Here is a 13,777-nt window from a genome sequence, read left to right on the forward strand (position 1 = left end):
AACATATGCTGGAAAAATGCGAATAGGGCATTTGAATGTCTTAATATATTGGCATTGTCAAAAGCTTAAAATGGAAAGTAAGGCTATCAAATATGTGTTCGCTGCATCCTATAGGACAGCTGTACCGGACAGCTATCATCTTTCAAAAGTGTGGAAATGAGCACATTATTGAAAACACTTTAACGAGCAAAGGTTGGGTTAGCGTTAACGTTCCAATGGTCCCCTGTCTCTACCGCTCGTTTTAAAATATATTCATTCCAGAATCGAGGGACGAAGAACAAGAATTAAACAATGACCCTATCAATTTCAAAGCAAAAATGCCACGTGTTCAATTATCAGAGCTTAACTGGTGTGCCTATTTTGTGTGCCACGCGGTGAGGCGAGTACAATAGTGCAGCTAGAACACTCTTACACAGAGCAGCTCACGACTTTCTGAAAAGTTCGAAAGGGTGGTTCTTTGGTTGGCAGGAGCCGGCTCTGGGAGGGTGGGTGTTGGGCTGGAACGGATGTCAGGCCTGATGTCGTCACTGTAACTCGATCTTTGAGCCGTTGGGCTGCCTTTAAATCCCGGCAAAGCCGGCGAGTAGCTCACAAATCCCTCAACAGCCAGAGAAGCTCGCAAGCGCAGACAGTACATGAAAGTGCAGAGCCGCCGACGCCCCTTCGCCATGTCCACCTCTCTGAGAGTCAGCCCTTCCATCCACGGCTATCACTTCGACACCGCCGCGCGCAAGAAAGCCGTGGCCAACATCTTCGAGCGCATCGACGAGGAGTCTCTTCAGCGGCTCTTCAAGAAGTGCGGCGACAAGAAAGCCGAGGAGCGCGCCAAGATCATCTTCGACATCGAGCAGGACCTGGATGAGAAGGCGAGGGCGCTGATGGCGCTGAAGCAGCGCACCAGAGACAAACTGGTCCAGTTCTTGAAAATGGCCAAGCATTCCCTGAAACTCATCTGAGAGGCCCCCAGAAGGAGGAAAGACGAGAGACCGCACAGACCGTTCAGCATTACAGGGATGCTTTGTATCTCGCATGCAAGCAGCCGGGGAGAGCGCCCCGGGCACCTTCAGCAGGCGGTGCGCAGGGCACAGGCAGACAGCACAGAGGCTTCTGGGCAGTGCCCGGGCACAGAGCATGCAGCACAGAGACTTACTGCCAGTGCCTGGCCACAGAGGAATGCTGCACGCGACTTCCAGCAAAACCGAGGTGTCCAGTCGGGACATGCACGCAGAGGCACGGAGTACAGAGACGTTCAGCGCCAGGGTGCAGAGGCATGCAGCAGCACAGAGCCTGGCACAGCAACATGCCGCACAGAGACTTCCAGGCAGAGCCGAGGAGCAAATGCATGCGGCTCAGTGCCTGGCACCAGCATGTGGGACACCCATGCTGTCCCTGGGCGCAGTGGCATGCAACACAGAGACATATGCAGTGCCTGGCAACGTCATGTGGCACAGATACTTCCCTGCAGTGCCTGAGCATAGTGGCACGCAGCAGTGAGACGCCCACACAGTGCACGGGCGCAGAAGTATGCAGAGCAATGAACTGAATTGGCAAAAACAGGCAACCTGTCCTCATAAGGAGGCTACAACATCTCTCCCCAGCTGTAGCCGGAAGTATGACTGATTGACTGATGACGCACTCTCGACTCACTGACTGTTAACGCTGCCACCACAGGCTGACTGCTGGTAACCGCGGCGGGTGGCAGTGACTGGACACTTAACGACTCTGAAATGAAGGCATTATAAAGACTGCACTCATAAAGGCTACGTAAGCAAAAGACTTTCATAAACTCAGCGAACTTTTTTTTGCCAAACACAAAGATGCGATTTGTTCTATTTCTCCTGTGACAGTGTTGGCACAAAACAAAAAATAATGAAGTCTGAAGCTGAAAGAAGCAAACTTACTGTGAAGATCTATTTGCGAACATTGTTTTCACTCTTCGATTGCAAACGTCTTGCAGCTGCCGGTTTTGAGTTTGAGATTGTGTATTTGATATTCAAAGCAAGTGGTTCTTTGTTGGTATTTCACGAAGATGCTGCAATCTTATCAAGTATAATTTATGTCACTTGGCGTGGGCCAAGGAAAGCTAATAAATTATTATAATAATTTACTCACGTGTTCTGCCCGTTTTATTTTTCAACACGATTCTGCATGTTCATATTATTCCTGTTGTGTTTGTTTCATTCTGGGTGGTAGGCTTAACTTGAGGGTGTGTGTGGGGAGAAGCTGATCGTTGGTTTCCATTTACTAAAGTACGTCGAGCAAAATGATTTCAGAGAATAGGTGTTTGTTTGCAGAACATACTTTATCATTAGTCAGTCAATCTATTAAAAAACAAAACTGTACCACACGTGTTCAATCCGCATAATTGTGGAAAAGGTATGCCACGGCGAATTGTGACATCATACTAACAGCTGTAGCTAGAGATGGAAACTGTCCGCAATGTTCCAAGAGAAAGATTGCATATGTCCACTCATATGCAATGTAAACCCAATCAGCAACCACCAGCAAAGTGTACGTTAGTATTAAAGCATAGCAGGTCCTGCAGATAACATATTCATAATTTAACAAAAGCACCTATAGGTTCAGATTCACCAAATGACTAGCAACAAATAGACGATGTGTGTGTGTACATTTACTAAGTGCATTATGACGTTTCCCTTTGGAAGATTGAGTTTACTATTTAGCAGAAGCACGAATAAGTTCAATGTCACCAAATATCTGGAAACGACGAATCCACGATATCTGCATATTTATTAAAACATTATGATTTTTCCTACGCCAGGATGTTCGTACATTCACTAAATGCATTATGACTTTTCCATTCATCAAACTTGTTAACATCTGTGACTGAGGTAGTCTGCTTGCCTTGAGACAGACCGTAGTCGCAGCACTTAGGATGATGTCACAAAAATTGCCTAGTATCTGTTTTACGGGACAAAGGCACATGTGCTCTAATTTACACAAATATTCCCTACATTATCTATACCTTCCTTGACCATTAATCGCGATTCAACGCGATTGACAGTCTGTGCATAAAGAGGGATTACATCTATTGCAGTAATATCACACACTTCCCCACTCACATTTCTCCAGTTAAAGCCTTGTAGAATTATTGTGGGAAAATTAAAGGAAAACCTAGGTTCTGCATTTGGGAAAGGGGAACACCTGCAGCATTACTGTGTTATCCTCCACGTTGCCGTGGGGAACTCTAAATGGAGGAATACCGCACCGTCAGTACTTCCCCCAGTGGAGATATTACCTTCCGGAATAAGAAGAACCCAGAATGAGAAGCAGGCAGTCCAGAGTTCAAGGTCAATACAACACTACAGCTAACACATGGGCCACAGACCAGAAGCGCACTGTCGAACAACAGGAGGGCCCCGACTCGTGCAGGAGGCTAGAAGAAATATATAATGCAGTTTCAAAACTAAGGAGCATATTTACGAAGAAGTGGCAGAAGCGCAGCCTTGGCTTAACGCAGCGCTCCGCCACTTCTGAAACACAGGGCTGCACCGTATTTGCAAGGGTACCTTTTAGCCCTACTTTTCCCTCTGCACTGGCGCTAATTTAGCCGCCTAGTGCCAACGCACACACCCTTCCACCCTAGTGCAAGGGTGCCTGTGTTGCATGGGAATATCGTATATGTGCAGAAAGGTGTCCCTTTTTTTTTTAACATAAGCCTCCCGAAATGGCGTTTTGTAACTTCTATGTGTGCTGCTTAATGCAGCAAACAAAGCAGTTGCAAAACGCCTTTTTCTTTTAGTGATTGTTTATGTGCAGAAAGGGACACCTTCTTGCACATTAACAATCAATGGCCTTTTGCTAATTCTATGTGTACTGCACAACGCAGCACACATGGAAACAGCAAAAAGAAGGATAACAAAAAAATTCTCCTTTGTGCGCCAGGGTAAGACCAGGTTTTCACTGGTCTTAATTTTGACACAGCCCCATATTTACGCCACCCTTGTAAATATGGTGCTGCTCAAAATCAATGGCATTTGCGGTCGAATGCCCTCCGCAACACCCATTGCCCCCCCTTTCACGCTAAGTATAACGTGAAAGAGTGCCTTATTTACAAGGCAGAATTAAGCCACGTTAAGTGGCTTAACACTGCCTTGTAAATAAGGTAAAGCCCTTCTCGCCACCACGTCAGAAAAAGTGACGTTGTGGTGGCGATAGTGGCTTGTAAATATGCCTCCTAAGTGCCCAGCACTGGCAGATGACTAGAACGCCATTGTCATTAAAAGTGAAGTCCCAAGTAATCGACATCAGACGAGAACTAGAGTAACATTGACCAAGGTCTACAGACACTATGAGTAGGGCACAGCCTCATTGCATTTACCATGAAGAGCCCAGCAATTGTCAGGGAAAAGCCTCACCGACATTAAAACTGATGGTCTGTAACACCAGTGTTGAACCAGCTTTTTGGGTGGTCTGGCAGTGCCAAATGGGCAAGCTTGAGCTGGCCAGTGTGTGGCCTGTATTTTTGGTCCCATCGTGGCCCATGGACCAAAAAAGAATGTATTGAAAGGCACTGTGTAACAATGACTGCCATCTCACTGCCATCATACCTTGAAACCCTAGACTGGCAGTGTGGCAGACCCGATTTTCCACGAGGGTGCCAGACTCTGTCGGCTTTCCAGAAATCCTGAGGACTTTTTTTTCAGGTTGCATGCTTATAGCGGAGCATTGCTGCCAGAGATGTCTGGTGTTTCAGAGGCCACAAAACATATATATATCAGGAGGATGGCACCACGCCTGATTCTGGAGGAGGGGGAGAGCAAATAGGCCCAAGCACTCTCAATGTAGCCCTGTGGCCCTCACAAGGCCCATTTACAATAAGAAGCAGATGTTTTGCCATTTTTGGTAATAATTCACGTGGGCCTGCAGCCTCGCTTTCTCAGCTTAATTGTTTAACCAAATGCCACTGTCTATTTGAAGTGTCCGGGATAGATGTGAAATCAATGAGGCTGGTGGCTGTCATCATGCATATTTGAACAGTGGGGGTATCTGTGACTCTCCCTTTATATCAAAGAGACCGCAAGTACCCCTAACACAGTGCTGTTGAGAGACACTATATGGCAAAAACAATCTGATAGGATTTTGACATTTCAATTACTATTCTTGGGTTATCAAAATCCTTTAGAATTGGTTCTGCTACATGGCATTTACACACATACACATGCAAAGTTGTTAGCAACACAAATACTCATTTCCTATGGAAACAATAACCTAACTATAACTACCCAGTGGTGACCACCACTGGGAAATACATATTCACTCAAAAAAACCAAAGGTTACATGGACGTTATAGTTAGGCTCAGATTTTACATGCACAAAAGCATATGAATTCAGCAGTGATATTTACCTCAGCTAACTACAAATTACACCCTACAGTGCACCGCTTATGACCTCACATATTACATCACTCTTGACATGGTCAGTGATATCACTGCTGACATCATCCACAGTACCACTAACATAGCCACACAACTTCTCATGCATCCACTCCCACATCCATACAACTACTCACACACTCACTTACTCATCCTCAGAGCCACTCACACCCCCACTCACTCACACATACAGCCACTCACACAGCCATTCACTTTCCCCCTACACCTACTCACACAGCCACTCACTCACCCTTACAGTCACTTACACAGGCACCCATTCACCCATACAGTCACTCACTCACCAATACAACTACTCACACACCCAGTCACTCACCCATACAGCCTTTCAGCAGAGCCACTCACGCACCCACACAACCACTTACATATCCATTCATTCACCCATACAAGAAATCACACACCTACTCACTCACCCATAACGCCTCTCACACAACCACTCGCCAATACAGCCACTCCCTCAGAAACTCACTTAACCAAACACCCATTTAAGCAAACACTTACTCATCCATACAACCAATTACACACCAGTCACTCACCCATACAGTCACTTACACAGCCACTCAGTCAACTATACAGCCACTCACACACCCACTCACCCACCCATACAGCCACTCACTCATCTATACAGCCACATACCCACTCACTCAACAATACAGCTACTCTCACAGCCACTCGCTCATCCATACAACTGCTCATACACCCGCTTATTCACCCATACAGCTACTCACACACCCGCTTACTTAATGATACAAACACTTACACACCCTCTCACACACAGCTGTACGCAGTCACTCAGCTACTCACATCAAATATGTTAGAAATAGTGTCACTCAGTAGTACACAAAATATACAAATGTAGCCTGTGTAGTACCGTAGTATATATGTTTAACACTCATAAACTTTTCTAAAACACTCACAATCATTGAATGAAGTTATCAGTGATGTCATCAGTGATATCATCAGTGATGTCACTGACCATGCCATGAGTGATGTAATATGTGAGGTCATAAGCAGTGCAATGTTGGGTTGCTAACAACTTTGGCACCATTCAAAGAATCTCCAGGAAACTTTCCAAAAAGTGCTACTTTTTAACTAGTTTGTGCATGGAAAGTTTTGGGGTGATAGTCAAGCGAAGGCCAAGAAAAAAGGTGGGTCCCAAAATGCAAAATCACCATGCATTTTCAGAAGACTTTTTTAAGATGGGGTACTGCAAAAACTGCTGAATGAAATCACACCAAATTTGGCAAGAAGCTAGATCTTGGTAATCCATTGCAAATAATTGTAGTAATTTTTGAGAAATTAAAAAACTGAAAATAATTGTATGTCTGAATGGTTGGGTCCGCGAGAGGCTCAAGAAACTCTTGCGGGAGTGCCAATTTAAAAATAGAGCATTCTGATTGGCCCAAAGAGCTTTATTTCGCTTGGACCATTTCTGTCCCACAGGAGTCAGATTTCTGAGAGAGTGAACACTATGACTGGCTGCAAGCAACATGAGAAATATGTCGCTGGCAGCCTTTACAGGACTTGGGGCAATTAGTCCCCTGTCCTGAAGTAAAAAAATTAAAATTATATTAGTTGGTAGGGTAGGGATACCTTGACCCCCATGGGGGAACCCAGGAGAAGCCCTCTGGTGCCAAAAACAAAGTAAAATAGGCAAAAATACTGGAATCCTGCAGGATCGAGAAAAAATAAAATAAAGTGTTGGCCAGCTGCATTAATTTTACAATAAGCCCGAGAGAGCCCATCCCCGGTCCTTATTTAATAAGGGGAGGGGGCCACATGGCTCCCCTCCCTGAGCCATTAAAGGCCTATACATAAAGCCAACCCCGCCACAGAACCTTCTATTTTTTAAAGGGGAGAGGGTCACTTCACCCCACCCCTTTAAAACACATTTGGGCCTGGTGGGCTTAATTAGGTTCAGAGAATGAGGCCATGTAGCCTCCTTCCACAATAAAAAAAAACATAAGGCCCTGTGGCGGGGGACATGACTTTAAGTAAGGTAATAAAATATTACTTTATGTTAGAAAAAACCCTGGAAATTCATTGAAAAAACAAAGATGATAGTAACATTATAGTTAGGTGTGATAAAAAGACCTGTTTAAAAAAAACAAAAAAGTTAGAAAGTCACTGGAAAAATAAAGGTTAAAGTAATGTTATAGTTAACTGAATTTGTCAGTGACAATATTAACGTTTTGAACTAGAAAAATACTGAAATTCACCAGTTATGGTCAGCAGAGCTAACTATAGCTTGCACCACACACACGCACTGCTTATGACCTCACATATGTCTTGTTCTATGACATCATTTATAACATCACTGATGACATCTCAAATGCCATAATTGATGATATCGTCCAAGTTTCTTTTATACACATTGCTCTATAAACAGGTATAACAATAGAGCTCTGAAATTAAGTACATAATAGCTCAGAACACATTATGAGACATCAATAATGCCATCACAGTAACAACTCTCTTCGGTGTAGAAAGCATGGGATATGTTCCACATTCACCCTATATCATAATTCTCACGGGTAGCGTAGTTCACATTAACAATCAACCACAGATATATGGGAAACCCTCATTGCATTACAGTGTTCAATCAGTATATAGCTGTTCAGAGAAAGCCAAGTTCTTAAAATAACTGAATTTCAGTTCCAAAACAAATGCTTTAATATGGACAGATTTTGTCTGTATCAAGCCCCTGACAGTCACCCAACCTACATTGAAAAATGAAGTTGATAAGAGAAGTGGGTACTGTAAACATTATTCACTCTATGAAGAGAGTTTACCCCCAAGCACACTATTCGCATAGAGTGAAAGTCTCATCAGAAATACACTGCACAGTATTAAAACGTATCTACTAAGAACAGTGTACACTCTATGCAACACTTGGAAAAAAACACACTATTCGATTGAAATTAGCAATGTCTGAGGGTGCTAAAAAGTATACTACCTGCAGCCCTCATACAATGGTGAAAACGTTACAAATAGCCCATCTTCTGAAGCAAAACATGCACATTCACATAGGTTAATATTTGGTGCTCACAGTCTTCTATGTTACGTAGAAATTGTCATGCTGAGACGATTTTGTCTAATAACTCAAGGCTGCTTACAATACTTAGCATGTTCTATGTAGAATCTTTGCCCGGTTGCAAACTTTTTTTAGAAAAGCCTAAAAACGTTTGTGGAACATGCTGTACACAAGTTGTCAACTGTCACCTACACCCAGGGAGACTCTTCAATGCAAACATTTATAACGTGCTAAATAACTCTACATAGCTATAATGCATTAGGAGCACATGCATTCTGTAAACCTTTACACCGATCAGCTGGACACAGGCCGTACAAAATTAGGTAGAAAAGTAAAATGGTAGCTGCATGCCACTATGTATACTGTAAAACACACAAACACTCCTATTAGATGATGTAATCCGTTATATCTTCAATGATGTCATTTGCGAATTCATTAGTGATGTCATAAATTATGTCATAGAACATGTCATAAGTGATGCAATATGTGAGATCATAAGCAGTGCACTGCAGGGGTGCACATTATAGTTACCTCTGTTAGCAATAACTGGTGAATTTCTGTGTTTTTTTTAGTTCCAAATGGTAATGTTGCCACTGACAAATTCCCCTTACTATAGCATTACTTTAACTTATATACATATATATTCAATGAAAAGCACAAAGGTTAAAACTTATTTATGGTTAGGAAAACTCAATTTATGATTTCTATTCAAACCAAACAAAAACTACACAAACATTAAAAGTTCTAAAATTATAGTTATACCTTAAATGTATAATTTACACATCACCTCCAAATTACTATAACTCCCACGCCTCCTAACAGTGTTGTGAAACTGCTAGCCACATTACATTAATTACAACTTTGCACTCTGAAATGCACAGTATTCTCACAAGTGATATCATTTGAGATGTCATACGTGTCATGAAAGTTGTAATTTCACATACTGATGTAATATAAAAGGGCATAAGCAGTGCATCATAAAGGTGCGAGTTATAGTTAATGTAGTGTGGCTAATGAGTTGACAACACTGAGTTCAGATATGCAGGAGGTATAGTAATTTGAAGGTTGATACTTGGTAGTTATAGTTAGGTCAGGGTTTCCACAGGAAAGATCTTTCTGGGGTTGCTGATAACTTTTGCACCATTTAACAAATCTCCATGACACTTTCCCAAAAATTTCCAGTGTGCATGGAAAGGTTTGGCGTGATCTGTCAAGTGTGGACTGAAAAAAGGGGGAGACCCACAATGCTAAACCTACATCCATGAACTCTTTTTGACAGTGGTACCACAAAAAATAATGAAAATAATTACACCAAATATGGCAAACACTTCTGCCTGGACACCCAAGTCCTGAGAGATGGCCACTTTGGCCGTTCAGTTCTCCAGGACTTTCTTGTGTGAACTTGGTTCGCAGACCCACCACCGGGGTTGGTTTTGCTGGGGTATCTATTCTAAGGTGAGGAATTCATAACTAATTGACTCTTTCAGATGAGTAAATTACTTACCTTCAGTAATGATATGTCTGTAGGAGACATAGATTAGTTATGGATTCCTCACTGCCCCACCCATCCTCCCCGTTCTGGGAACTGACTCCTAGTGTAAGGGACTTCCCTTCAGGGCCCTAGTTTTGTGCACCAGGGGGTCAGTGTCTTACATGGCTCTGCACTTCTGGTGTGGAATGTCGTGTAAAGAACTGACGTCAGCGCGCAAGGGCGGCATCTAAGTAGATACCTCAACGTCATACCGGCAACCATGACGCCAATGACAAATGCAAAGTCGACCGACTCCGCCTACTGACGCGCTGGGGTATTGCCGAATTAAAATTCTACATATCCAGTCTGATGCCTTGGGGTAATTCTAAGGTGAGGAATCCATAACTAATCTATGTCTTTTACAGATATATTGTTACCGAAGGTAAGTAACTTGTTCTTTAAGGGGCTCCCCTGGCACCAGAACTTCAGTACTACCTCGGAATCCAAGAATAGGCATGGAGTATACGCCGTCCCAAAATCAGGATTTTGGACTCTGCTGCAGCGCAATGAGAGGACACTTAAGTGTCCTAAAGAGACCATATACTGTACCCAGTGTCGACGTTTGTCCGTGGGGAAGGCTCACTGCTCCTGTCAAGCGGGACTCCAGTGGACACCAGAAATCCAAATCAGACTTCTCTTACTAGTAGAACCAGTTGACTAAAAACTGCAAAAGAAGTGACATGCTGTATCACAAGAATTTCAACCCGTTGGGCCTGTTGAGAGTAAGCACAATGAAAAGTGGGGTCCTTCAAGTCTGGAGTAGTTGCATAGGTCACGCCAAGCCTCGAACAAAAGTATTGCCCACATCTAAGGAGTGGGGCCCCTGCATTCTGGAGCCTCAACGTGGATAAGTGTCTTGGTGGTGGTGAGCAGTTTGAGCGGTTGCGGGGCCCTGCATGGCCCACTTTGTCAATTGTACTGCCTCTCTCTCACGTGCCATGCCGACTGCATGCTCTTTCTGTGTGGTGTTTGGCACAGCATAAAGAGAGAACACTTAAGTGCCCTGAAGAGACCATGTAAAAAACTCGTGCGTCTACGTGTTTCTGTGGTGAAAGCTCACTGCTCCCATCAAGGGGTACTCCAACGGACACCAGAAATCCAGAGCAGACTCCTCTGACTGATGGAACCAGTCAAGTGCAACTTGCAGAAGAAGCAACATGCTGTGTCACAAGATGTGCAACCTGCTGGGCTTGTCGAGAGTGAGCCCGAAACGAAATGGTGTTCTGCAAGCCTCAAAGCAAGTTTAGACCCCTAGTCCACTCCTGTCTACATCACGCCACCAAACTATCTGAAGACTACATTTGCTGCAGCCAAGGCTTGGTGTGCTCTAGTTGGGTGATCAACCCCGTCATCGACATCTCTAGCCCAAGAGCACCTCACTGCGACTGATGTCATCAATGACCTGGCTGCTGAGTCCCTGCATCTTAAAGTTGGTATCATCGAATGTGCAGTAAAGCATTTTTGGCTTGACCTGCCCTGGTGATTGACTGCTGACAGCTACCCTCTGCTCCCAGCTTTGCCGAGTAAGGAAGAAGAAATTCCTCAAAGGCCTCTACATTCGTAAGATAGGGCGTATCTTCAAAAACAAGTTTGGTTTTGTCAAGTCCTGTCGATCCCATCAGCCCCAAGGACAGCCAAATAACCTCTGCACCCAGACTCCCATGGCAAGTAACCTCTGCACCCAGACTCCCTGGGCAAGGAAAGAAAGAACAGACTGTTGAGTCTGGTTTAGGGGCACACAGAGCCTTAACCACAAAAGGGTTCATTTGCACTTACACTGCAAGTATCGTATTGCTGTGTGTTTTCTCTCATTCACTTTAATGGTGAACGTTTGACATTATTATTGCATTTACTTTTGAACACTTTACAAATCTGTAACTCAGTTTATATGAAAGGTATCAAGTTCATTTTAGTGCCGATATTGATTAAAAATACATAACATTTTCATAAATTAGTGGCAAAGTTACTTTCAAGTCATGTCACTTACTTATTATCAATGTTGGTACTGTGAAATGCTTAACACATGTTCGTCTGAGTACATCTGACTGCTCAAGCTACACTAAAAGGACTGAGTTAAGGCTACAAAGGGTGAACCCAAGGTCCTTATTTGTGTATTGAGGTAGTATTCGCACGTTAAGGTCCACCAGCCATATCATATAATCTTTCCACCTTGCAATAGTGAAACAGAAGATTACATCTCAGCATGGAGTTTGTGATGCCAACTCAACCATACAGTAGAAGAACACATTCACACTATACTGTTCCAAGACAACACATGATTAAAAGAATTCCCTCACACCTACTCTCAGACCCAGACAGACACTCATACACCCGCTCACACACACATAGAGACACACACCTTCAAAATCCCACAAAACCACTCAAACAACGACTCGGTGCACTCAGACACTTTTATTATATATCATACACACTTTTATTAACTTCATCTATACACATACCTTCAAAATAATATTTTTCTAAAACTGCATTGCAATTTACATACCTGTAAATTGAGTTGGTTGATCAGGTTTTTTTTAATGCGTTCAGTTACACTGTATGATGAGTGTTTTTGCACATGTTAGGTGATCGGGTGAGATTGTCTTTACATTGACCAGCTTTTGACTCAGTTTGTTGGCCACGTTAAACAAGCATTTACAATGCAATAGGTCTCGCATTTACACAAGTTTGAGCTATTGCCATTGCAAATGACAATGCCTTTTATTTTTGTTTTCCTTTTTAAAACATGAATTAAAGGCTTTGTCATTTACAATGCCAATAGCTTAAACTCGCGTAAATGTAAGACCTATTGCATTGCAAATGCTTGTTTTTAATTATGTTAGACAACTAAAAGAAGTCTTAATACAGATTTACATTATACATTGAAAATGCAAATGTTTAATGTATTTAATGTACTGCTGTATTACAATAGTTATTTTTACATTGCAGCTTTAAAGTATCGTAATGGGAGCGGAATAAAACTAAGATGGTTGGACAGTTTATGCATTTCCCTGTAACTAAGCTTGTGTCTGGTACGAAATTATGGGTGTTCCGCTCTCGGTGCTAAAACTTCTCAGACGTTACTCGCAACAATAAGGATTTTCCATAAACGCCATCTCCAAATAACAGAAAAATGACAATGCCTTTTATTTATGTTTTGGTTTTTAAAGCCTAAATAAAAGGCAATGTCATTTACAATGCCAATAGCATAAACTTGCGTAAATGCGAGACCTATTGCATTGCAAATGCTTGTTATTCTAGATGTCGATAGAGCTTTGAGATGAAATAGGACAAAGAATGGTGATTAAGGTGAAGAGGTAAAAGTCTGTAACTGAATCAGCACACACGCACTCACAATTTCTTTAAGGTTTTTCGATTTTTTTATTTCTTTCTCAATGATACTGATCTCTATATTCTTTCTCCAGTTTATTCCAATAACTTTGTAGGTATTAAAAAAAGAAATACATATTTGTAAGTCTTACATTCCTACTATCTCCACTTGCACACTAGACATGGTTAACATATTTGGATATGTTTGAAAATTTCAGGTTCAAGTACTGCCAGCAGAAAAATACCATTCCCGTCTTCTTTCCACCATGTCCAATTTTTCCAATGTGCCTGCAAATCATTTTCAGCCACTGCACAATCGAGCTATAGGGTCAGTTTCTTTAAAGTCATGCTTACATAATGGTAAAATGTTCTTTTTCCGCATGCACGCCACTCCTAAGAGGTGGTCTCAATGAACAACATGCAAATGTTTCAAAGAGTGCAATGAAGTTCCCCTTAACTCCCCCCACTTTC

At 42.7% G+C, this 13,777-nt stretch overlaps 1 protein-coding gene across 1 annotated transcript; it reads left to right on the forward strand.

Annotated features, from left to right (window-relative positions):
* Nucleotides 1-498: 498 nt before the first annotated feature.
* TCIM (transcriptional and immune response regulator) lies at nucleotides 499-2,107 on the forward strand. The gene has a single exon (XM_078666550.1). The coding sequence runs from the start codon at nucleotides 636-638 to the stop codon at nucleotides 954-956; it is 321 nt and encodes a 106-aa protein (XP_078522676.1). The 5' UTR covers nucleotides 499-635; the 3' UTR covers nucleotides 957-2,107.
* Nucleotides 2,108-13,777: the final 11,670 nt, after the last annotated feature.

This window comes from Lissotriton helveticus, chromosome 11 (genome assembly GCF_964261635.1).
Source record: "Lissotriton helveticus chromosome 11, aLisHel1.1, whole genome shotgun sequence".
In the NCBI taxonomy this organism is placed as follows: Eukaryota; Metazoa; Chordata; class Amphibia; order Caudata; family Salamandridae; genus Lissotriton; species Lissotriton helveticus.